Source organism: Aricia agestis, chromosome 11, assembly GCF_905147365.1.
Source record: "Aricia agestis chromosome 11, ilAriAges1.1, whole genome shotgun sequence".
Lineage (NCBI taxonomy): Eukaryota > Metazoa > Arthropoda > Insecta > Lepidoptera > Lycaenidae > Aricia > Aricia agestis.
In genome coordinates, this window is record NC_056416.1 from 13,891,108 (window position 1) to 13,918,663 (window position 27,556).

A 27,556-nucleotide genomic window follows, 5' to 3' on the forward strand; every position below is an offset into this window, starting at 1 on the left:
ACTGCGAATTCGCATCGTATCGCAATGTCATTTTTATTATGAGTTTTGTTGCAGATTTTTGCGATGCGTTGCGAATTCGCAGTTTTGTGTGGGAGCCCTAAATAAGTTTAATTAAAATACGAGTACACTGATTGTCCTAAATTCTTCCTTAAAGAAATCACCGAAATATTTGTAAAAGAATCTCGACAAAGCTCTGATGGAAATGTAGCCGTGTTTACATAACATTTTTGAAGGTAATTCGCCTCTCAACAAGCCTTAAAGGAACAAACAAATAATCATAAAATTATCAAGATACGGAAACATCTTCACCTCGTTTGGAACTTGTTGCTGCAAATCTGCAGGTGATTCCGTTTTATGGTTCATTGCATTTTTAATTCTTCACACTCTACATAACCAGAGGCCCGATTCTCAAGAAAGATTCGAGGCTTGAAGATCGGGCACAAAATAAAAATGTGAACTACGTGCGTCAGAAATACTGATAGCTTTTAAGCTTCCAAGAAATTATCCTATATTTCAACACCTGTGTATTGGACAGTGGACTAGTGAACTGTCAAGCTAATACGCCACAGGAAACTATATTTTATAAAATTATAATTATTTCAATAAATTAGGGAAAATATTAGTGACGTAAAATTGAACGTGACACCTGAACACCAATCATTTTACGTTTCCCAGAAAAATTTTGGCAAGGAGTTAATTTGTTGCCGTAATGACAAACATAACGATGTAGTTTTCCGCTGTTTGCCCCGGCCAATAAATAAATAGTTTTTGATACACAAAAATTGATCGAAATAAGAATGTTAAGTTTCATTTTACAAATATATTTCTTGTATATACCTATTATGTTTTTTCATAAAAAATGTAGAGCCCTACTTTTCACGGTTAGTTGCAATAAAAGCACTAAAACGTCAAAAAACAAATTAAATAGACAGATCACCCATATTCACGGTTTAAATCTAGACAAATCCATCGAAAAATATCTTAAACGATCATTTCAGAGATGAAAGAAATTCTATGAAATAAATTCAAGTCGAGCGCTTCGAGGAAAATATGTTAAAAATGAAAAAAGGTGCCGCCGAAATGTCCTAAATGTGTCGGGGGGCTTAGCCTACACGTTTTCTCTCGCCGGCCAAAATGTATACAATTGATAAGACACATTGTTCATAATATTATGGAACACTTGCTAATATTATGTCAATTTTGATCGGAGATTCTATTCTTGTCTTTCTATTTGAGGACAAGGCCCTTGTCGGTAGAGCTGCCGCCACTTCCCGCTATCCTCCGCCAGCATTTTCAGTTCTCTATATTATGACATGGCATTAGCATTCTCTAATTGACTGACTAAAATTCTCTTGGTCTTCCTCTACCCCCCTTTCCTTTAATTTTGTCTTTCTTTATTGGGCGATTCGATAAAAAGCGATACAGAAAACGTGTTGGCTAAGCCCTCAGATGAGTCGGCCGGAAAATACTATTAATTTCAGCCGTGAAAATGACAATTCGGCCGACGCCGCCGCGTCTGCGCGCACTTTCTCTGCGCGCGCGCATCTGTGTCGCTGGTCGCAGCCACCGCAGAGTCCTTCGAGCCGGCGCGAGAGACGGATGTCTGCGCGCTTACCGCGAAACATTTTACATAGGGACACTGTTTTTTTAATCTGAAAAAAAAGTTTTTAACAAGAATTGACTGTCTTCAGGAATAAAAAAAGTTTTTTTTTTTAATACAAAAAAATATCGAAGATTTTTTATGCAAAAAGTGTCGAGGATTTTTGTGACAAGTGTGACACTTTGGTGATTCTGTCGTGTGATTGTCTGCACGTGATTCGCACAACAATAGCACCGGTGACCGATGCCAAGCGCTGATGGAGTGGCGTCGCTGGCTGTCATGGAGGCCGGCCAAACGATGACGCTGTGGTACACCGACGTACTGGTGAGCTTACCTGACGAACTACTATAGAATTTTTTAGAATTGTTATTTAAAAGTCCACAAAACTTGACATTTGAATCTCTGAAATGTTGGTGCAGCAGCATTTCGTAAGTGAGGTATGTTTTAAATTTTAATTAGAATCTGTCGGGCGACTTTGCAATATTTAGGGCCTGTTTCACCACTTTCTGATAAAGTGCCGAATAGGCTATTCACAACTTTTTTGACAGATTCTCCATACTTCATCTGTCATGTGGTGGATATCCTTATCAGGAAGTGGTGAAACAGGCCCTTATACTTGTAAATTAACATAATTGAAGTGGTCTATTGGGTAGATCAGCAGATGACGTAAAGATGTAGAATAATATGGTAGAGTGGGATATATCAGATCCTTTAAGATGAGACATAGAGTGGGTCAAAATTAAAATTAAACTTATAAAGTAAGTTACAATTAGTTTCGTGCATAATGTTAACTTTTCATCTCAGAGTTCTAAAGGTTTCGTTATAATACGCATTAGATGCTTCTATATTACTGTAAACTTTGGTGACATATTTCCGTTGACTAAAGTTATCCTTGTTGTTATCATGTAATAAGGATACGGGTAATTTACGCTACATTGTTTACATTCCATTCAGAGGACACGTCACAAGACAGACATAAATTGGATTCATATACGCTTTATAAATAATGCCCGGTTTCTAAGGATTTTTTACTGAAACTTGTCACTATAGCGCTTAATTTGATTAGCTGACGTATTTATAACCAATCAACAACTGTTGAACACATTAACTCCTGTCAGAAGACCTCATCCTTCGATCGGAGATTCTTGGAAATCTATTGTTGTCGCGGTCACCGGTGTCCTTATGGGGCTTGATGGGTTAATGACTTTTTTCTCAACTACGCCAAAGAAAGGGTTATGATTTTGACAATTTATCTTAGATGTATGTTATGTACGTTGATTCAATTAGCGTCTAAGCTACTGATCTAGTTCCTATAAATAAGGTGTTAATAGATTCGGAATGACTATAGCATAGGCTATAATTTTTGTAATCAGGTTTAACCACAATGTAACAGTCTTACTGCCGCACTCAGTGACGAATGTTAACTAGTAATTACTAAATTGTAATTAAATGAGGATTTTGACATAAGCCCCATACATTATCTGTCAAACTCTTCATTAAATTAAAATTTAATCATCATTACATGAGTCCGAATGCGGCCGTTAAACTTTTGATTAGATAGTACCTACTAAATAAGCCATAAAACAGATGTTTGTTTTTCTTTTCTTAGTTTTTTTTTAAATTAAAGCTTTAGAGAAATCGGCATTCGTCCTCGCGTTAACAGCCGTAGAAAGCATCGGTAGTGACCCAGAGGTATTATAACGCCTAAGGCAGACGCATGCATTGGGTCAATTACTGCGCAGGTTATTACAAATTTCTTTCTAAGACTTTCTATATAATTATTGGGGAAATCTGATAAATATGTAGGTGGATACCGTGTCGGTCCGTGTGCTCGATTAACTAAAAGAATTAATTGATTTTTCTGTAGAAACTTTTGCAGCGCGTACTACTTTTCTTTGCGGCGCGTAAAAGTTTTTGAAATTAGCGTTATTCTTCTTCCTTTTGTATGCGGTGCTCTTTTATATTTTAATATACATTATAAATGTCACTTAAAATAAGCTTCACTATATTTAAATAAAGGATCATTGAATTTCATAAAATTTTACAAAGAAATCAAAAACTTCGGAAATTTTTTGACGTGTCACATTCGAGGAAAGAGTGTAGTCACTCGTCATGATAAATGATCTTCAAAGTGATCCAAGTTTTATTGTTCTGTCCAACTTAACCTACAAAAAACACTTTCTTTTCAAATCTTCGACGCTATCAGCCCGATGATAATCGATACAATGATAACATGGATTTTTACTTGCAAGTTGGAAAGTTCACATTGTTAGTCAATTAGATGAATCACTGGCGTTTCGGTGTTCCGAATAAGGAATAATGTGTTGCCAATTTCACTTATGGGGTAAGGTAACTTAAGTGTTTGACCGAAAAAAGAGGCTCTCAATTTAAATGTATTTACGTAGGTAGGTTGTTATATTTAGGAGAAATAGATAAATAAACTCTTTATTGATCATCACAAATTGGTATTACATCTAACTAAGGTTCGTTCGGCGTAACTTCTCATTTTCTATATAAACCGCGATTGACAATAAGGTGCCAGATGTTGTCAATCGCGGCTTTGTATAGAAAATGACAAGTTTTTGACAGGGAGTCAATGATCGCTACCGCCAAGTTAAGCCGAGTGAACCTTAGTTTAACTAACTTTTAAAAATCTCATATATAAGTGTATGTTTCTTTTTCTTTATTAAATGGCAATCGATTTTAATTTCTATATCCTTCAATTAAATTATTTCAATTATTGAAATTTCTGTATCCTTGAAATTTCAGTCCATTATGTATCTTGAACTATTGTATGCGACCTTTGTCCTTTGTTATTCCATTTGGCTTGAATCTCTTGGAATGCTAATTTGTATGCGGTTCAGGTGGCAAATTGTTCCAGCGTGTTTCTCTCAGTGTGGGGTTCACTTAGTCATATTGCCTTCGATGTTTTGACAGCGAACTAAGAAATTAAAAATGTTTATATTTTGACATCGCAAGCGCCTTGTCAGGATGGTCTCATACATTTTTATTTCTAACTTCGCTATTGAAAGTACGGTACCGATCTCGAAGCGATCCTACTGTATTGATGTCAGAGGGGTAAGCATCAGATCCTGTAGACAATAATAATTTATAATCGCAACATTATCGAATACTAAGGCTGCGTTTCCACTGAAGCGGAGCTTAGCGGTGCCCGAATTGACCAATCGTGCTATTCCAGCGGAATGACAGCGAAGATTTCGAGCATGGTGATTGGTCAATTCGGCACCGCTAAGCTCCGCTCCGCTTCAGTGGAAACGCAGCCTAAATGCCTTTTACCCAGTGTCTACACTGTGGACAAAAGAGGCAACAATTAAAAAGTTCCTGTAGACTCTTACTGCCGTACTCAGAGTGGAACATTAATTACTTAAATGTAATTAATTCAAAATTTTGACATAAGCCCCATACATTATCTGTCAAACTCTTCATTAAATTGAAGGTTAATCATCATTAAATGTCTCTGAGTACGGCGGTTAGATAGGAACTTTTGTTCATCTCAACACTTGATCCATGCCGTATATTCCCTGACGCCTGCCTACGTTCGCGTTACTCGATATTACGTCACTATACTAAATCAGTTGGCAGTTAGCACTTTCCAGTTACATCAGAATAGTCGAGGAGCCCATTGACCGAGAAACCGCATTGGTGATGGGTCAAGAGCTACACAAGAACACACGCTTTTTATAGAGAGAGATGGTCGCGAAACGAATAAATCACGCAGATAGTATTTTTTCCTGCGAGTCGCAACTTCTGCAAATTTCGTAAAAGAGTAACTTACTTACACAATCACAGTTAAATATTTGAAAAAAAGAAGGAGACTTTGGTAATAAATTACAATACTAGTACATTTTTGCGGCCTGCGGGCTAAAAACTATTCTATGTCCTTTCATGAAAATAAAAATAGATGTTTACTAAATTTTATCAAAATAGTTTCAGCGATTAAAACGTGATGTGGTAATGGACGGATACATTTTCGCGTTTTTATAAATATAAGTATGGTTGTATTGTATAGTGTTGTCGAGCAATTTTCGAGTGTATCGAAAGCATGACTAGAATAACTTAGACGAAATGCCAAGGACTTTGATGGTATCTTAACATGAAACATTAGGCTTAACTCACACTATAATAAATGTATTTGTAATAAAATGTTATGTTCAATTGTATATTCGGTATGATACCATTTTTACTATTCCATTTAAAAATTCGCGTCTTAAATATATATACCTTTTTCTATATAATAGCATTAAAATAAATGTTCTTAAAATATCTCCGTTTTGTCTAGTAGCAACCAACAGTAGAAACAGTAAATCCACTTAGTGTCCGCTAACAGGCTTTGAGCGTGGAAATTATAAACATGTGCACAAGAAAGATGTTGTTTCTCATTAATCATAGTATATGTAATGTGTATGGCTTTAATAATAATAATAATATCTATGGACGCTTCACACCACTTCAGTCTGGTCCCGTGCTAAGTACCTAGTGTTACAGGTACCAGACAACGGAAATATATTTAATACTTTTATACTATACATATATTAAGATTTTTATTATATCATACTAATATTTAATACACATCCAGACCCGGGAACATTGAAAACTTTTTGTTCCGTCGGCGGGATTCGAACCCGCGACCCCCGGCTTGAGCTACCAACGCGCTCACCACTGAGCCACAGAGGTCGTCAAATTTAATAACATGTAGTCGTTGGTAGAAGTAAGCGAATTATAGTATTATGGTATTTGGAATTAGCCATTTAAAATGAAAATATTTTTATTTATTGTATATTGCGGTTTCATAGCTATTTAGAAATAAATAAAACGAGATTTATTTTGTACTAGATGACGCCCAAAGTTTGTTTATCGCACAGGAAACATATATTAATCCATACCAAATTTCAGCCAAATCAGTTCAGCGGTTTGGGCGTGAAGTGGTAACAGACAGACAGACGGATAGACAGACAGACACACTTTCGCATTTATAATATTAGTATGGATAACAAAACAAAAGACAAATATGAACACTGACGGCCGAATTTCGAGAGATGCAATGGTTACTTAACTTTAATTTTATGAAGACTTCGATGGAAAATGTATGAAGCTTATTAATTATACTCGTATTATCAAAATCTTCATTAAATTCACTTTACGTAATAAATAAATCTCTCTGAGCGCGGTCGTTAGTCATTCTAGTAATAAAAAAATTTCAAAACGAATCCACAACGCTGGTTTTCAATAGACACCAATGTTTTACTCATATCGGAAATTAGTTGCTCGTTTATGTGCGCCGAGCCTTACTTTTTATCGACTAGCGCGAGCGTTTTTATCGATAATTAACTTTTTACATCTCTACGTGATCGCTAGAGTGCTGCACTATCGAGGTCGGCTGAAATGCATTTCTCTTATTTTTAACTATTTTTCTTGCACCTCAGTAGGTCACATAAAGCTTCGCGCACTTTCTGACGAGTCGCAGCGTGGCGTGCCGCATTTTTCACACAAGTTCTATGACCGAGAGCGCGATTGGCCTTCAATCAAATTCATGGTGCTTCTGTCATGCGTGTTGTCACCCACGCGCGAATTTGGTTCGCATGGGCGTGACAACAGGAAAAACAACTTGGAAATGATAGGGTGCGGGCAACTACGTGCTTTTACGTCTGAGAGCCATGCTTCGGCACGAATAGGCCGGCTCGAACGGAGAAATACCACGTTCTCATAGAAAACCGGCGTGAAACAGCGCTTGCGCTGTGTTTCGCTGAGTGAGTGAGTTTACTGGAGGCCCAATCCCCTACCCTATTCCCTTCCCTACCCTCCCCTATTCCCTTCCCTTCCCATCCCTACCCTCCCCTATTACCCTATTCCCTCTTAAAAGGCCGGCAACGCACCTGCAGCTCTTCTGATGCTGCGAGTGTCCATGGGCGACGCATGTTGCTTTCCATCAGGTGACCCGTTTGCTCGTTTGCCCCCTTATTTCATTAAAAAAAAACTTTCATGCGGACCAGATCCGCGCACGGGCGAATACACGCATGACAGGAAGAGCGCCCGAAAAATGCGACTCGCCACAATGTGCGTGAACTTACACATAAACACGTATTTTTAGTCCCGAGTCTTGACACACTTATTAAAAAGTTGGCTTCATCTGCATCCTATTTATTTACATTTATTTACATTTATGCACGGAGTCATTGACTGTTGCTGACTGTAGTGACTAATGAATAATGACTAAATATATCAACGTATTGTGATGAAAAACACCTTATGGGTCAGGTGATATATTTTGAGAGGTGGCTACGTGGAGAATGAGGCGTCGCCATGCTAATATGTTTGCACTCTGCCATCCTGTCGGCACATGTTCTATCTAGTACTTTTATAAGAAGCTGAAGAAATATCTCTCGATTCGCTTTCGATTTGCAAGTGAGTTTGTAAATATATTTTGGAAACTAAAGATAGAATTCAAAATACGATGCGTTATGTCAAATCGTGAGCATTTTTCATTTCTAACTTGGCTGACGAAATTATCGAATGCAACTTGACTAGAGGCGTGTGTCGTGTCGACAATATTTCTTTGCGTTTGCGCAAAAATCGTCTTTGTTCGCTGACAGAGATTTCTACATTATTATTTATGGTATGGGTTCAGTTCAAGGTTTGATGTATGAGTCAATACAATATACAATATATGTACGTTGTACAATACGGCGCCCTGCGGCACTCCGACGGAGTTGTGAGCTAATGAGCGTGCTCATATAAAATGTTTGATAAAACAGATCAATTAGTTTCATTACTTGAATGGAGAACCGAAAAAGAATTCTTATCTGTAGATCTTAGGCTGTGTTCACACTAAAATGCTGCCAGCCAGTGCCAGCCGCAAATTGTAAGAAGGCTTACTAGAATTAGAATATTTTTTGTTTTAGTATTCAAATAGCGTTTTGTCAGTTAAGACTTAGGTGTAAACGGAACTGTGAGGAACTACAGTGAACTGTGTAATGTAATGCTTACAACGCATACGTCATGGGCGTATATAAGGGGGATGTCCTGGGGGTCCGGACCTCCCCCATTACTATCCATCTTACTTGTCCAATTTCGACAATAATATATGTACCTCGCCGATTAAAATCGGTGCCGTACATGTATAAAAAATATTTTTGATTTCCTAAACACGTTGCATATTTGCTGCTGCGGAACCCTTGATGGGCGATTCCAACTCGCACTTGGCCGCTATTTTACGTTAGTGACCCCCCCTTATCAAAGCAATATATACGCCCGTGGCATACGTAGAATTGCAAGGTTTGAACGGAGTTTCGATTTCGGTATCTCCGTGATGTCTCAGGAGTCAGAATGCCTTACTGATATGACAAGCCTGATAAGACACAATTTATACATTGACTACATATTCATATCTTCTTATGTAGTAAACTACACTTTACTTTCTTATTTCTTATGTAGTATCTTAATGTAATTATTACCATCTTCATATTGTAATCGACTCTTTAAACGTATAATATTATGCTACCTATAATAATCACCATCTCCATATAATATTATGTGTGCACGCGGTGGGCGGCTAACCGCAACGCTCTCGGTTTCGAACTCCGCCACATCTGCTCTACTGAATGTTGTTACTACACTCATTTTTATTACAATTCACAACTGTTTACTACAAATCTTGATAATAGGTTTATTTATGTAGAGGGATGTATCCAATATGCGTTTGTGATTTGGATCTTGAATGAAATGAAAGCTTATTTAGCTTCACTACGTTTACTACCTCAGCGCTTAGAAACTCCAAGTTATCTAGTATGCTCGCGCTGATTCATTTAAAAGTAAATCTACGGTACTCCGTATCCGATCTTTATACTCAGTTTTGTTTTTTTTTTATGAAATAACCTATACTAAGGCTAACGAGCAAACGGGTCACTTGATGGAAAGCAACTTCCGTCGCCCATGGACACTCGCAACATCAGAAGAGCTGCAGGTACGTTGTCGGCCTTCAGAGGGAATAGGGGAGGGTAAGGAAGGGGATAGGGAAGGGTAGGGAAGGGAATAGGGTAGGGGATTTGCCGCTTCCGGTAAACTCACTCACACGGCGAAACACAGCGCAAGCGCTGTTTCGCGCTGGTTTTCTGTGTGCTCGTGTATTTCTCCGGTCGAGCCGGCCCATTCGTGCCGAAGCATGGCTCTACCACGTACAAGTCAGTTTAAGTTACTTCAGTAGGGTATACTTTCCCTACTAAAGTAACTTAAACTGAGTATAAAGATCCGGCAGAAGTGCTAAGCATTTTCTTAAATAAATTAATCTGGCATCTCTCGCGAGTAAATCTGAGACGTGAACGTTATAATATCTAAGTCACGGAACGCAAAGGTTACATGTGTATCAGTCATGAGACGCCGGAATGTTTTAATTGCGAGTACTTTCTCTCGTGATCTACCGCCGACTTACTGATAACACGCGGATCTAAATTTTTGCGTAATCTCTCCTGTACCTTGGTACTTAAAGCTTTTTATTTAAGTTTTTTCTCTCTTTTTAACTTTTGTTTTGTGGATTTTCTTGTTTACTAGGCTTTCTTTAACATTACAACTACAGTCACAATAATTTACATAAGATTATGTCACCTTGTACAACGCCACTAGCGGAGTACTGTAAATTTTCTTTCATTATCACTTTATACTAGGTTACGTGTTGATAGAACTACGTATTTGATTGACAAGTGGTACTATGATTCACTCTACCGATTCACAAAAAGGTTGTCTACATCTGCTATACCTCGAAGTTCAACAAAGGTTGACAATATCTGCTTGAGCGACGTCCCACAATAACAGATACTGCCTAATTGCATACGTCTATGTCGCGAGGCCTTATTGTCTCGTTATTCATTTACTACTTTCTAAATAAGTGCACCGAGAAAGTCAACTTTATGATTATAATAAAACTAAATATATTAGACTGCTAGTTGCCATAGACGAGGCATAAAATACATAGGTCAAGTGTAAGCAGTTACAGAAAGCTATAACTAGCTTTCTGTAACTGCTTAAAGTCCAAACCGCAGTTAATATTTATTTCTAAATGTAGCTATATAAAGATTGTCTTAATTCTGATAACTTACCATTATTCATCAATCTATTTTTAAATGTACTACGGACTACCTAGCATACAAAATGTTTCTCGGATAATGTGGTAATTATTAAGAACAGTTTTTCCTTGTGTGTCATCCGTAAAGCGATTATTTAATAAAATCTTTGGTTTTGTGGTTAGTCCTACTACAACTAATAACCTCAAAAGAGAAACTTGTTTTGGTGATATAATTTTATAGTTAGTTATCTATTAAACATTTTTATCGTCTTTATAATTTGAGTACATATGAAGGCGAAAGCCTGTATGTCTGTTAATAAGTTTAGTTACTACGTCTAATCCGCAGAACCGATTTTGATAAAATTTGGTATGGAGATAAGTATAAAACTGATATGAAAACGCGGTCTTTGCGTATTTATTAGAAGTTATTTACAAACATAGTAACTACCACAACTGCCATTAAACAAAATAACATTTTTGAAAACTACTAGCTGTCCCGGTGAACTTCGTGACACTTTAAAACCTTCCCTGGACTTCTACGAATATTTTAAGACTAAAATCAGCCCAATCCGTTCAGCCGTTTTTGAGTTTTAGCGCGACTAACACATTTGAAAATCCATTTTTATATATAAGAAGATTAGCAAGTTGGACTTAAACAAGATGTTTGATAATAATAATTTATTTCTTTCGCATGAAAGTTACTTAAAAACTCATACGACCGCCACACGGTATCCTGTAATTCCCGCTCTATTTTCATATTAAAACACAATTTCTTCGACGTGTCTCGGCTCTGGCATACTTTTTTAATGAAAAAATTGCGCCGTTTTTGTGTTATCGAGAGCGGGGCGTTGTCTCAATGTTGTCCGTTGAAAAACGCACTGAGTTACAACCCAACGACATTTTTATTAGCGCAATGAAACGCATCTGGCAACCGAGGTTACCTACTGAAGTTATTTTCGCGCTTTTGTTTTCTTACGCTACTTTGAAATACATGACATGACATACGTAGGTAATATACAAGTGTACAGTTTGTACTAACTGCTATTAAACAGCTTCAAATTAGGCACTTACAACTTTTACGGTGGTTTTAGTACGTTGTTGAGTAGCGATTATTATAGTTTGACACCTACCATTGCGCTTGTAACTTGTTTTTTACAGAAATACAATGTGTATTTATTTTAAGGAAAACATATTGAAGAATAAATTTAAATTGTTATTTAAGCAACTATGTTAAGTAATAACATTATAATTAACAGTCCCCTCTCTATCTTCACAGAGTCCTGGCACGGGCAGCGCGGGAGCGGGTGCGGAGGCGGGTCGCGACGCGCTCGACGTGCGCTACTCGCTGGCGGCGCTCGCGGACGACTACACCAAGCGAAAACACGTCGTCCGCGTTACTACAGCTGCTGGCGCTGAGCTGTTGCTACAGGTACTATAAGTCAAATTAATTATTTTTAACTCTTATTCATAAGTTATAAGTTTTTTTCTCAAATGAAAACTTATTTTGAGGCCGGTAGGTACGTTAACGTAATTTGTTTTTTACTTTCAAATGTGGTTTTATACAATAAATATTATAATGTTTAGGCTGATGGAGCGGCAGATACACAGAGATGGCTGGCAGCGCTGCGGCGGCACTCAGCTGAACCCCCGCCCGCGGAGACCGCGCCCGCGTTGCCGCCCGCGCCCGCGTCCGCACCCGCCACCGTCACCGCTCCGCCCGTGAGCGAGACCGCCTCCCCGCTGCCGCCGCAGCGCGGGAAGAAGATCGGCAGGAATAGATCACCTACAGGTAAATAAAAAAACTGAGTGTCAATATTAAGCAGGTACTTCTGATACAACAAGCCGCGGCTTCAGAGTTGCAGATTAGATTAAAAACAGTCTTATTTACGCAGAATACGTTTAAACACATCCATACAGCGCTGAGATTTAATCCCGCGACCGCTGTATATGTGTGTGTGTGTGTTTTTTTTTTTTTTACTTTTTTCACATTTTAAAAAGTGTTTTCTACATGGCCAACTTATGCTTCTAGGTCCGCCGACGCCCACGTTGCCGTCGTCGCCCAAGAACAAGACGTGGAAGGGGCGCATGGCGAAGCAGCTGCGGCGGATGGGTGGCACCGCGCCGGCCCCGCCCACCACGGGCTGGCTGGGCGCTCCGCTCGAGGCCTGCCCCACAGATCCCGCACACCCCCTCGTGCCGCAGGCTATCACACTGCCTGCGTCCGCTGTCGAGGTTAGTAGGAACAATAAAAGATTATGGGATCTTACGCTATATAACAAAAATGAAACATCTTATTGCTATGTTACGTTTATCATTACGAAACGAGAAGAGACAGGGCAGTAGTGCATACTAATAAAATGAATATTAAGCAGGGTTATGCTATTTGGAAGTAGAATTTAGTCATAGTAGAGGCGAAGAAACCTAGCCGGAGTAACTTGTAACGTGCAATTTTTTATTTGGGTACTTATGTATTTAATGCTGGTGTGGCGTGGCTTTTACCTTTTTTATTATGACTTAAGTACATTTTTTTAACTTAATCTTTTCCCCAGGCGTACGGTCTAGGCACGGTGGGCGTGTACCGCGTGCCGGGCAACGCAGCGAACGTGGCGGCTCTGGCGGGCGCGCTGTGCCGCGGGGAGGCGGGGGGCGGGGACGCGCGGTGGGCGGACGTGCACGTGGCGTCCTCCCTGCTCAAGGCCTACCTCCGCCGCCTGCCCGACCCGCTGCTCACGGCACACATGTACCCGGCTTTCATAGGTGTGTATAATTAAACTTTTTTTTATATAAAATAAGGGGAGAAACACGGGTCATCCCATGGAAAACAACTACCGTCACCCAAACAACATTATAAGAGCTGTACCTTGCGTTGCCGGCCTTTTAAGAGGGAATACACTCTCTTCTTAAAGGTTTGCAGATCTTATTGGTCTGGAAATACTGCTGGTGACAGTTCATTCCAGAGTTTTACAATGGTGGCAGAGTTTTACAATATCTATTTCAAATTTCAGCGGCGGATCGGTCGGCAGACCGTGCGCGGGAATTACGGCGGCTCGTGCACGCGCTACCGCCCGCACACTTCGAAACACTCAAGTACCTCGTCCGCCATTTGCGGCGCGTCATAGAGCACTCGGCCGTCAACAAGATGGCGGCGCGCAACCTGGCCATCGTGTTCGGCCCGACGCTGGTGCGGGCGGCCGGCGACGACATGCTCACGATGGTCAACGACATGTCCAGCCAGTGCCGTATTATAGAGTCCTTCCTCAATCACGTAAGTTGGGATATATTTATTTTTATTTAATTTATATTATTTGGGGTTACGATTAAACAGATAATATCTGTTGAACGCCACGTAATTTAAGATCGCGATTATAAATCTGACTATGTTATTATATATTATTATACATTCTTCTACACAGTTAATGTTCCTTAAATACTTGCGTCTTATAGATCAATATGAAAGCGTTCCTACCACGTGACTACTATATACCAAACGTTACTACCACGTGTATTCATGATATATTGAATTTCCAGTACGAGTGGTACTTCGAGGAGGAGGGAGGCGAGCCACCCGCGGACCCGCCCGCAGCGGGGGAGGAGCTCTCCGCCGCCCCCACACCCTCGCGTGATCTCCTCATACACAATGTCAAGAAAATAGAAAGTGAGTTATTAATTATTCTTTTACTGTTTAATAAGTTTATTCTTTTGATATCCATCATAATAAAATAAATAAGTAATGTTTCTGTGGCATGTTTAACTGCCGCACTCAGAGACATTTAATTATGATTAACCTTCAATTTAATAAAGAGGTTGACAGATATTGTATGGGGCTTATGTCAATTTTTTAAATTACATTTAAGTAATTAATATTCCACTCTGAGTATGGCAGTAAATAAGATAAAAATTTTAATCGCAATCAGCTAACGAGCAATAATCTCCACAGATAAGGACGTGACGACGCGCGACATCGTGTCGTCGATAATATCGGCGGCGAACCGCAAGATACAGCGAAAGCCGCGCAAGGGTGACAAGAAGTGGGAGGAGAAGTCGCGATCGCCGCCCTCGTCGCCGCCCCGCTCGCCGCTGTCGCCCGCGCCGCAGCCCGCACACAAGTACGTACACGTATACGCACGTGCGTACGCGAGCGAGCGTACATGAAAAAAAATGTGTTTTAAATAATATCTGATCTATATTTAATGTAACATTTATTTTGTTTCAATGAGTAATGTAAATGTTAATCTTTTACAGAATCGAAATGGAGTCTGTGTCAGTCGTCAGTCGCAATCGGCAGGAGATATCGTCGCACACGCACACGCTCAACAGCTTCTCCATAGACGGTAAGCTACTTAATAAATCGTTCGGCACCAGCTTACTATGTGCACTGTTGCTGGACGCTCTATGGTACTTAAGGTATTCACTATAAGCGACCATATCTATATAAAGATGTCAACTATTTTCTCCATTAGGTGTGCGGTACTGACACCAGAGAGTAGATACGGCAAACCATTTCCTAGCCCACATTCACAGGTATAGGAATGTGAGCGTGCGTGTGGCATATCTGTGTGCGTGTCCGAGCGTTATGTTCCCGCTCACCGATTAAACTTTTTTGTTGCTTTTCTGATCGCGTTATCATGTTTGAACATCATCAGCGGAATGAATCTCATCGTAATAAACTAACAAACGGTTGCCGGCTCGGCCTCGGCCTTAACTCCCGGCGACCGAAACGCATACATCGCATCGAGCCTTCGACAGATCATGTTTTATCGTAACTTCGTATCGTAGCACCGGAACCTAATACGCTTTATATTTACCCAGAAAACTAGGCTCGCATAATAATATCTGCGTCTTTACAGGGACCGGTGATTTGGTATCGTCTCTCACGAGAAAGTTCGACCAGAAGCTTCGAACTCTCAACAACTCGTCGCCGCTAGACGACGGCAGCATCCCGTACGCCGACGAGGGCCAGGACGACGACGAGGACAAGTCCAGCGGCAGCTCGCCGGCCGAGGACTCCCCGCCCCCCGCCCGCGCCGGCTCCTCCCCCCGCAGCGACGACATCGACGGCCGCCCGGGGGGCTCCCCCCGCACCGCCGGCGCGCGCGCCCACGAGCTGAAGGCGGCCTGGCTGGCGCGCGACCAGCGGCACTCGTCCAGCAGCAGCGACGACGCCTGGCCGCGCCCCGCCCCCGACACTGACGACTCCGAGAAGGAGAACTGCGCCGCGCCCGGGGAGGCCGGCCCCGACGACGACAAGGACGTCGACACGCGCTCCCACACCAGCGGCGGCACGCTGCCCGACAACGACAAGCTGGAGCGGCCCTACGCTTACCGCGCGCCGCCTCCCGAGCCCCGCGCCGCCGCCGCCGAGCCCGCCGCGCGACCCGACAACGCCGACGCTAAGAGCGAGCGCCCGGAGTCGCCGCCCCGCACGCGCGTGCTCCGCTCCGAGTCTCTCAACTGCCGCGCCGAGCGGCCGCAGCGCTCCGAGTCGCTGGGCAAGGATCGCAAGGCGGCAGGCGAGTGGGGCGCGCGCCGCGCCGGCGTCGGCGCCTGGCGCTCCACCAAGCTCAAGCGCAAGAACGGCATGCCGGAGCGCGGCATCAAGCGGCGGCACACGGTGGGCGGCACCAAGGACTTCGACAAGGACGGCTGGGCGGCGCGCCACACGCGCACGTCCTCGCCCGACCTGTCCGCCTGCCCCTGGCCCGCGCCGCTCGTGCCGCCGCCGCGCCCGCCGCTCGAGTCCCACGTCTGAGGCCCCGCCCCCGGGGGCGAGCCCCGGCGCCGCGGCTCACTCGACGTTCGAGACGCAACGGTCGCGGGGGCTGGACGTCCTATGTAGAATTAGGAGTAGATGGAGGGCGGGGCTGGGAGAGACGTGCGTGTCCGCCCCGCGAGTGGGGAGCGGTCGGCGGGAAGATGCTAGTGATGGACATCGACGCTAAATATCACACTGGAATTGAAATATGTATCGCCTTCTCGAAAGCCGATGATATGACCTGTGAATACGACTCCCCGGACACGTTCGGGAGCCGGTCCCCGTGCTGATCGACGTTGGTGCTCGTTACGGATGCGTTTATGTTACTGTTACATCGGCCCGGCGCCGCCGGCGCCGCGCCCGAGAGGCTACTTATTATTTTGCTCCATTCAATCGACTGAGTAGATTAGTTCTCAAATATCGAGGTGTAGTATTTTTTTAAATTAACGAATTATAATACTCAAAATTTCTCGGCGCCCGTCGTGTTCATGCGCATTTAAAAATCTTATGATATCGGTACCTAAAAATTAGATAATTATTTTTTTATTGAATCGATCGCTAGGACTACTACGTGCAGTGCAATATCATATAAAAGATGTAACGAAATATATATTATTATAAGCGGAGGCGACGATGAACTCAGCTCACTATGTAATGCCAAAGAATGAAATAAATTGAGAAATTTGAACGATTCAAAGACTAGAGGAGGGGCTCGAGCGAGCGACGGAGACGGAGCGAGCGGCGCCCGTCATCCCGTCTCGCTCTGCGGTGCTCGCGTGTCGAACGTTTGGTGCTTCGCGTAGTTCCCTTCGCAGTTCTTTCGAACGTTTTACACGAACTATATTTTGGAATATAAGAGGGTGCAAACGAGCATAATATCAGGTAGTGTGCTACTATAATATTGTAAGTTTGACTGTACGTCGTCCGGCGCCGGCCGCCGGCGTGGCCGGGAGGTCGGGCCCGGGGTATAACACCACGTAGTTAAGTTAGAGTAAGTGACGCCCGAGGGGCGGTAGAGTAAGTTAGCGTCGTACACGTAGGACATATAGTACATATAGTCGTAGTACAGTGTAACCGAAGCTGGTATAAATAGTCAGTACTTAAGATGCGAGCCGGTCTCGAGACGCGGTTCGGCTCTGTGATTGGTCCAAATTTTGACAGCCAATCACAGAGCCTGAACCGTGTCTTGAGACGGAGATGCATCTTGAGTATTGACTATTTATACCGGCCCGAGACACGCATACACCTACTTGCCTTCGCGACATAGAGGAAACGAACGTTGAGCACAATTATTATTTACGTGAATTTTAAAGTTACCTTCTAGTTTGGCGAGACGTCGGAGAATATTTTTAGATTGTAGAAGTATATTTTAAGTCGCATGTGTATATGCCCCCGAATTATATATGTTTACCGAGGGGCACCCGCTGTATTGTACATAGGGCGGCGGCCCGCCGAGGGCGGAGGCCCGGGGCGGAGGCCGCGGGCCGCGTAGTGGACTCCTATTATGTTTATGTGACACTATGCAGTGATATGACGAAAGTGATGTCTTTACTTGTATAAATTGTACATTTCTTTTAATATTAATTTATATTAAATTTGTTATCTTAGCTCTGTTGAATGCGATTATTTTTTATTGTTTCTGTTTATCAAAGAAGTATTTTAGGCTAAATTCAATTGTTATTTATTTTCGACGGATGTAAAACGTGCACGTCAAATTGACATTAGGATTGTAAATATGACATCGCGGAAATGTTTTTTTTTATATTGATATTCTTTTATCTTTTAACTCTTAAAACAATTTTAATACCATCTTTACATTAAGACGATCTCAAGTTTGTTGAATGTTTGCAAAGCGTTCCTTTTAAAGTTTTATCTGTAAATATATCGTTTATATAGGAACAGTGAATTACTAATTTTACATCATACTTACTGTAGCAGTTAGAGGGCGGCGAGCGCGCCACGCGCGACGCTCGTCGCATCAAAAGACACCTGTAGTTTCGATGTCTTTAAACGATTTGTACGCGAATAGAGCTCCCTGTGCAACCCGCTATGATATCTAGTTCACATTAAGACACTTAGCGAATGTGGTTAAACAGATTTACATTATTTGTCATTGTGTATATTTTGGAGAAATGAAAATAAAATTTAAAGAATCCTAACTTTTGTTTCATTGAACATTTTCCAGCTTTCGATCGTGCTTTACTGTCTTGTGTGTCATGAATAATATCAAAGTAAAGGATGATTGAAAATTATTATTTATTAAAAAGGAAAAAATTTCGCTATTTAATAGAAATAATAGACACACAAGCAGAGGCGGCCGGGGGTGGCGAACAGGCCAATCGCCCGGGACCTCGAGCTTGCTGGGGCCTCGTGCCAAGCAAATAAAAAAATACAGTTTATTTCTACTATTTTTTTTTTTTTATTTAAAACTTTAGATTTCATTCTTTATTATATAGGTATATTTTAATAAAGTCCCGTTTTATCAAGCAATTTTAACATGCCATTATTTATTTAAATCAGTTGACGGTTAGAGCAATGGAGCGTCTTACCATGCGCTAATGTCTTTTTTTTTTTTTAACGGGCTTTGGCCCACCACACATTCCCACCACTGTATCTCCTGTGTCGCCAGGATCGCCAGGAGACGATTACGCTTACCCCAGTCAGATATTAAATTAAGACTACTGTTGGCTTTAGACTCAATTTCGGAACGCGAGTTTGCTTGAACGATAAGAAACCCGTCATCAGCGTAACAAACTAGTATACAAAGCGGTGCAAGTGGAAGACTTAACAAATCGTCGAATCCGATGTTCCATAATTTAGGCGAAATTACCGATCCTTGAGGGCAGCCGCACGTTAAATCTTTAACATGTGTACAATGTCCTAGACGAAGTTTAGTTTGACCGTTAGAAAAGTAAGAATGTATTATAGAATAAATATTGCAGTAACATCCTCGATTTTTTAGTTTTAATAGCACCATCGGCCACCAGGCATGGTCGAAGGCCCCGGAAATATCTAATGAAATAGCGACCACGTATTTAGTTTCCGACAAATTAACTATTCTTCTTACTTCTAACGCCGCGTCCACAGTCGATTTCCCGGCGGTGAAACCGAACTGATGGCTATGGAATTTAGGGCCACCGGGTAGCAGGCGAGGTACGATGAGACGTTCTAGTAATTTACCTAAGCAAGGCAGTAACGTTATCGGACGGTAAGATTTTGGGTCATCAGGAGGTTTGTTTCCCGCTTTAGGTATTAATTTTATGCAACCGGAACGCCAAATTTTTGGAAATATACCTTCTGCGATACATCTGTTGTAAACATATAGAATCGATGAATTGGCCGCTAAACACGCTTGCTTTATCATAATATTCGATATTTTATCCTCACCCGTAGATTTTTTATAGGCAAAAGGTTTACTATTTTAATAAACTCCTCCGGGGTTGGTAAATCTGAGACCGGTGTAGGAATGGGGTCTAACATTCCACTCCTAATGTCGCGATGGTGTTCATCATCCAAGGAGGGCTCGTCGTCTGGGATGAGAACGTTTAGATATGCCTTCGCCGTTTCCTCTAAACTACAAGTGTAAGAGTTGTTAATTTTAATATTTGAGAAAAAGTTTGGCGCATTACTACTACTGGGTTTAAGCTCGTGATATAAAGAGGACCAGGGACCCTCTATATCCAGTCTATTCGCGGCATTCTTCAGCATATTATTTCTCGCTAATGTAACGGCAGCGCGATAACGTGACCTTGAAATGCGTAGGTTATTTAAACTAATTATGTAATTATCATCCGAGCGGTCGTGGCCAGATTTACGAAGATTATTAATTTTGCGCCTGGCCCTTCTAAATTCCCGACGAAGATTAAGAAGTTTACTGTTCCACCATTTACAGTTGTGATCTTTTTTAAGAGGTCTACGACCCAAGGCTACATCGGCACAGTAAACAAATGTGTTTGACATAATTTCCGCGCACTCGTTGACGTTTAAATCCGGCCGAGTGAAGTCTCCGGCATGAGCGGTAATGAGGGAGCGGAATAATTTCCAATCGCCGTTCTTAAGAGGATACACCAGGGGCTAGAGAAATGAAAAAAAAGTACGTGTAATATCTATAGCTGTCTCCCTTACCTCAAGCCTATACCGCAGAACGCGATAGAGACAACTGCAGAAAATCCAGAAAATCAACGATTCGTTGTCCCCTGATTCCTTCTCCAAAACTTAACCGATTTAAGTACTTTTTTCATTAAAGATTAAAAAAAGGCTTGAGCTGTGTTCCTGTGTTTTGCTTTTTTTTGTATAATCTAGCGAAATCTGTTTTCTGGACGTTTGAACACAGCGGAAAATCTGCCCATTTTTTTAGGTTTTTGAACGTTCATATCTTATTTAATAATTAAATTATGAAAAAAAAGAAATCATAGGGACATTGTATTAGTGGCCGTTGATATTCAGGAAAAAAATTATAACTCTACTAGCATTATCCAGGAAGGAAACAGGGGACAACGTTTGTATGGAAAAAATGGCGGTGTGGAATCCTCTTAACATTGTATTTATAGTCATTAGAATTGACATAGCTGGGCATTAACTCGTTAATCCGTTAATCGTTAATTAACGAAGTTAACATTTTGATTAACGGATTAACTTTTAAGTTAACTTTTAAAAATATTAACGGACTCGTTAACTTCCGTTAATATGCAGAAGTCCGTTAATCGTTAATCCAATGCCAACTATTTATCGCACTGCACCGCGGCGCGGCGCGAAAACAGGTTCTGACGGTTAGTATGAAAGGACGGGCGGGCGGGCAGCGCGGCGCCGCGGCACAGCAACACCGAGTGAAACAAAAACAATACATTTTCAGGCGAGTGAGAAGAGATTTGTTTCGTTTTATCATTTCATTACTCAGCGCCGTGCTTAAGTGATTTGTTTATTGTTATTATACATCATTTGCATGTTAACAAAGAAGAGTGCAGTGTAATTTAGTTCGGTAGAATACATAATTATAAAAATATTATTAATAAATAATAATAATATACAATAATTATAAAAATATTTTGTTTTGTCCCTAACCTGTTCACTTCCAGAACCTAAACCAACAGGTTTTGTATGTACACTAACGCAATGATATAAATCATAACAAGGCCATATTACACATATTAACGGATTAACGATTAACGTTAACTTGCGTTAATTCGTCCGTAATGTAACGTTTTAACATTTAACGAAGCTAACTTTTTTCTTAGTGGATTAACGATTAACGAAGTTAACTATTTGATTAACGGTGCCCAGCTATGAGAATTGACTACGGTATCACTCGGGACCGCACGAGAAAACTCCTACACCAGTAAGCGGTGATCACTACATGACGCATCGGGAAGGACACGCCAATTCCTAATCTGGACGTACGCGCTAGATAGCGTGACGTCAATTGACGATTCGCCCGTTGGGCTACTATAGGTAGGTGGTGCATCGGGGGTGTTGTGAATATGGAGGTTAAACTCCGCAATAAAGTCTTCTACAGCGGTACGTCGGTCGCGGTCAGTGTACCTAAGCTGGCCGTGCCATAAGGGCGAGGATGCATTGACATCGGCGCCAATAATAATTTTATTACCCGCGAGAGATTGTAATACGCGGCGAAGTTGATGTAAATGTGGACATACGGAATCCGAGTATTGAAAATAGCAGCTTACAACGTGAAGCCGAGGTTTCGTGTCCTCAGTTTAGAACTGAGGACACGAAACCTCGGCTACCGCACAGTGCGACGTCGAAAGGTTAGTTAAGGCCGTGACTGAAAATCTAGACTGAGCTAGGTTACTAATTTGTACTATCTTCGACCGTAGCGACGCGAGTTGATATTGCTCCTGTACGAGCACCAAGTCTAAATTATAATCGGAAACCAACTTTTCTAATTCTATCGTTGCGTGCTTATTATTGTGGAGGTTTAACTGTCCTATATTTAAACTATCCATACCGAGTCGTTAAAATAAGTTGCTCCACTTTAGACTTACACGTAGGACAATCTGGGGAGCCTGTGGGGTGGTCGGTCGGTTTTTTATATCGCAAACAACTACCGCAAACCGGCTTAAAGTCGTCTTTATCTTTTTTTGGGCAGCTATCCGAGCTATGACCTTCAGCGCAATGTTTACAGCATGGCTTTGTGTCACGACAGAATTAAGCGGTGTGCCCATACTGTTGACAGTTAGCGCAGCGTACGAGTTCGACAAACAAAGCGACACATCGCCCAGTCGATAAAAAGTTTTTCTTTTGTTTCGATGAGGTGTTGACGCACTTTACTAGACCCTAGTTCGATACCTATCCTTTTACGGTTATTATATTCTTTGTTTTAAATACGACGTCTTACTATTTTTGTCGAACTCATGAATTGATCTTGTGTCACATTAATTTCGCCGTTTACGTTTTGGTTGTACAGGGATAATAGAAAATTATCGTCTGTAATGTGTTGTGGAACATCTTTGATGAGGATGCGCGGGCTACGCCCCTTGGGTGTCTCGAGACGGAGGCCGGCAGATTTTAGCGCTTCGACTGACTTTAATTTTTTAACTTGCGACTCGCTCGTGAGGCGCAGAAGCACGTCCGAATTAGCTGTTTTCTTAGGAGGACGCTTCGCGGACTAACTCGCAGTAATTAAACGAATCATCGACTGCGCTGCTTGTGTCTAATAATGAAATTACCGGGGACTGCGGTTCGTCCCTTATGGGTTGGTGACGTTTTTCGACTGGTGACACGGATGAAGGCGATAGTTGGGACAGCAAACGTTTGCCGGTTGAAGTTGGCGGGGAACGAGGTATGCCGTCCCTTCTTTCAAATGGGTTGGTATTTTTATCTGGCGGCATGTTATTATGACTAGACATTATGTCTTGTTTTCAAAGTTAACAACAACAATAACACTATTTATGACCAGCTGATCGCAAGGCCGGGCGCCCGGCGCAGCGCGCGCGGTACCGACGATACAATATTTTTACCTACCTACAATTCCTTACTGTTAAAAATGAACAAAGAGAATTACTTACCGAGTTAAATCCAATAAAATACGGGCAAATGTGTTCAAAAACTTACAGTAAATGTAGATTACACCGTTACCTAGCTTTTTACACACACTCAGCACGCAATTAACGATTTTAACCACCGAAAACGATTTTAATTCCCGGAGCGCACGTCAGACGATGTTAACCGTACCGAGTTCGCGGAGGGGAGGAGGAGGAGGAGGCGCTAATGTCTTGTCAAATCACATAACATAGGTAGATAGTGTTAAAAAATCCTGCTCTAGAGATCCGTTAAATATTTATCAAAAAGTATATCATGATACCCATTTTGAATAAAACGATATTTTATTTTATCAGGCCGATAAATACTCAAAATAGAGGTAGCCACTACATTATCAGGAGCGCATAACGTGAGGTGTTTGCGTTCAATTTTTTCCGATGACACTATTCCGTCGCGTTCCGTCCGTATATTGTAAGGATCAATTTATACTAGCGCAGAGTCGAAGCGCATCGAAGCGAATTATTAAAACTGAACATAACAAATTCAACCTTAACTCCAAAACGTTAACGCACATATTACTTCTGAGAATTTAAAAAGGCGCGCGCGTCCACGCGCATTTTCGCGAATTGACCACCGCCGCTTTTTGGTGTGCGCGCATTTATGTCGCGCATCAAAGCGCACACAAGCGAATCTACGCGTCGTCACTGTAGGCACTCTGGCGAATCCGCGCGCGTTCGTTCGACTTGTTGCGAATTTGACTCTTCGACGCGCTTCGCTGCGCTTCGACTCTGCGAAATTATAAATTGACCCTATGCGTTTGAAACATGGCGGGCGTAATCATGCGGAACTTCGGCCTAGTGTGTTTAGACACTAAGCTTTTTCTAGAGACTACCCCTAGACTACCCCCAATATTTTGTTTTAATTCTTGTGAATTGACAAATTAATAGGGGTAGTCCATTTGATTCAAACTATAAAGTACCAGTAGTTAAATGTCAAAAATCCGGAAAAAACAGTAGTTCATCCATCTCGATATTGTGTTGACGCAAACGAAGTCGCGGGCAACAAACTACCAGAAAATATAAATATCTGTATATAAATTTATTATAATCTCTCAAGATACATCTATAGATAATCATGGTTTTTGAAGGGATTAAATAAAACAAGAATTACATTGAAACCATATTTATTCATTCAAGCAAACCTCTTACACGCTATAATATAATGGAATAGTTATATCATAAACAACATTTAAGAAAAAGGTAAGCTTTAGATTACGGATCGCTAACTACAAGCATACATCGATAATAATACACCGACCTTCTACTGAGCTGGCTATTTAAAAATAATTTTATGATAGGGTGTACGCAAGGTTTTAATTTTTATAGATCTTTGATAATAATATTCTTAATGCCTGTAATTAAATGGAATATTTTGTCCCTAGTATCCTGATTCCTGGTGTCAATGTTTTTAACTTTTAAGTGAGTTTTAATAAATTATTTATTTATTATGTAATATAATATTATATGCTTCGACGATAATTAAGGCTTCACGCCACATCAGTCTGGCCCATTGGTAAGTATCTGAAGGACTTGCCGGTATCATGCAATGGAAATAATATTTAATACATTTATACTATACATTTTTACTATTTCATACACATATTTAATACGCCTCCATAACCCGGGAATATAGAAATATTTTTTTTTCATCGGCGGGATTCTAACCCACGAACACTGGCTTGAACCACACGCTCAGTCATTGAGCCACAGTGGTCGTCGTTAGGGTCAATTTATAATAGCGCAGAGTCGAAGCAAAGCGAAGCGAATTCCCAAAAACTGAACACAGAAAATTCAACCTTAACTCTAGAACGTAACGCATACATTACTTCTGCGAGGCCAATCAGCGTTGGTCTGGCGAATCCACGCGAATTCGCGCGGATGCGCGCGCCTTTTTAAATTCTCAGAAGTAATAAAGTGCGTTAACGCTTTGGAGTTAGGGTTGAATTTGTTATGTTGAGTTTTAATAATTCGCTTCGATGCGCTCCGACTCTGCACTAGTATAAACTGACCCTTACTTGCACACACCCTACCATTTATATAAACATTAAATTATTCCTAATTACTTAACTGTATTTGAAGTTTAAAATGACATCGAATATATCTTTATAAAGACGACATGTCACCTGTAGAAGATAAATAAATTCTAGACCAAGAACGGCTTAATCTTAAGGCTTCAGTCTCGAAATCAGCGGGCGGCGGGGCGGGAGTGGCGGCGGCGCGAGATAATGAATACATTTATAGTCTAAAGTAAAGAAATTAAAAAGTGGCAACATCGTAGTGTCATCGCTTTAAAATCAATCTAAGAAAAAAGGGATGACACTACGATGTTGCCTCTTTTTAATTTCTTCACTTTTTTGACAGACTATAATACGGATAAGCCGTCTAGTTGGCGGCGCGCCGTTCGCCGCTAAAACAGATGGAAGCCTTAGAGTTAAGCTGACATCAGAAAATAACGATTTTTATTCGTTAGACCTTAAATGTTGAAAACTGTCATAAAACTTATTCTTCTTTGATTGAACTTTTCTAATAAATTAGTCCTTCAGTACATTTCCTGAAGCCCTATTTATAGTAAATGAATGAGATATGGCTTCGCAAGCGCCATGACAAGTAGCGTTAAATCAAATCCAATTATTTTATTTTCTAACTTTGCCGTCGAAATTATAATCGAACTCAAGTTGTTTTAGTAGATTATAAGAGTAGTTACGAAAATTGGGCTTCAAAATCTTGAAGATTCAAATTCTTGTGTTACAAATTGTCTTACAAATCATCCTACGTTTACCACTACCGCAATTCACAAGCTTACTTTTTCAATATTTTTGTGTACTTTGTGTTTTCTACGAACTTACCAAAAAAATTGTACTTTTTTTACGGCGGGTTGAACTTACCCGTTATATTTTTTAAATTTTCATTAGATCATTACATATTATAAGTTTGGAAATAAAACTTTAACAATCATTAGCAAACTTGGCAAGTTATAGAAAAAGACGATGCCTTCAAAATTTTACACTTTTGAGTGAAATTAGCATAATTTTATTTAATTATAAGCTTCCCTAATTCTTAACGAATATCAGTCACATTAGCCAAGAAAGCCAATTTTACAGTTTTTGCCACTGCTAGCCATAAACATAACTACGTTATTATATTTGTATGGCACATTGACATAATATGATAGGTATTTGGTATGGTATAGCATAATATTAGTTATCATTGTAAGCCACCAGAGGCGCTGCCATACAAATTGTAGTTAACTTCTTCACGGCAAGTAGTGACAAAAACATACCATAAGCACAGTTTAAATGTTCAAATCACAAAATATTCTATACAGTCCAGTCAATAACCTGTTTCAATTGGTTCAGAAAAAAATTAAATCAAAATAAATTTGTAATATTATTATTATTTTTTTACGTTCAACTATTAACAGGACTGTACCAATCAGCACCATACATATCTCACAGTTTTATTCGAAAAAATCGAGACGCAAGTCGGCACTGTGTTGATAAAAATGGGGCTTTAAATACTCGTCATGTTGTTGCTTTATTGATGAAATAAAGCAACAACATGACAATATATTTACTCTCCTTACTTACTTGCCTACAAATCTAGACGACTGTCGTTGTGTGTCAAGTAGATTTTTCAAATATCAGACGTAGACAGCAACATATGGATTAATAAAAGCGTGTTGTAAATATATTAATAATAATATACAATGTGTCCCGACACCACTGTCCGCACCGCAGATTGTATATGTATTTCTACAGGTAGAGCGAAAATACACAATGTAATTGGCACCAATTACGTCTCGATATTTTTCTTCCCGCGTCGCCACATCTTACTTCACAGACCAAGCAATAATCATTATAATAATTTATAACCTACAAACTTAATAAATAATATTATTAATGATACATGTTTACATAAAATAAATTCAAAGTGAGACCTCGTAGTAAAGTCTCCAAATGCTTAAGAAGTTCCTTCGTTAGTACTAATAAATAAATTAAATAATATAATGTACTATTACGTATATGAAAATAATTTTGTACATTTTTATTTTACCACTTTCAGTAAAAAATCTA

General features: G+C 40.7%; 1 protein-coding gene and 1 long non-coding RNA gene across 13 annotated transcripts in view; one reads left to right on the forward strand and one right to left on the reverse strand.

Moving 5' to 3' along the window:
* LOC121732070 (rho GTPase-activating protein 21) overlaps positions 1-17,295 on the forward strand; it is a 393,449-nt gene extending 376,154 nt beyond the window's left edge. For 11 of the 12 annotated variants that reach the window (XM_042121847.1, XM_042121843.1, XM_042121842.1 and 8 more), the window contains 9 exons: positions 11,953-12,105; positions 12,261-12,465; positions 12,706-12,908; positions 13,226-13,433; positions 13,682-13,941; positions 14,205-14,331; positions 14,614-14,782; positions 14,919-15,007; positions 15,524-17,295. In XM_042121847.1, the coding sequence (XP_041977781.1) occupies positions 11,953-12,105; positions 12,261-12,465; positions 12,706-12,908; positions 13,226-13,433; positions 13,682-13,941; positions 14,205-14,331; positions 14,614-14,782; positions 14,919-15,007; positions 15,524-16,425 (2,316 nt within the window). In that variant the 3' untranslated portion in view covers positions 16,426-17,295. Of the gene's footprint in view, positions 1-11,952; positions 12,106-12,260; positions 12,466-12,705; positions 12,909-13,225; positions 13,434-13,681; positions 13,942-14,204; positions 14,332-14,613; positions 14,783-14,918; positions 15,008-15,136; positions 15,198-15,523 lie in introns of all 12 variants that reach the window. The other variant, XM_042121852.1, reaches the window with a different exon arrangement.
* Positions 1,593-19,487, reverse strand: LOC121732072. Its single transcript, XR_006036318.1, has 3 exons — positions 19,476-19,487; positions 15,491-15,494; positions 1,593-1,681 (listed from the first exon to the last, which is right to left on the reverse strand). It is a non-coding gene; the product is annotated as an uncharacterized LOC121732072 (long non-coding RNA).
* Between the last annotated feature and the right edge of the window lie 8,069 nt (positions 19,488-27,556).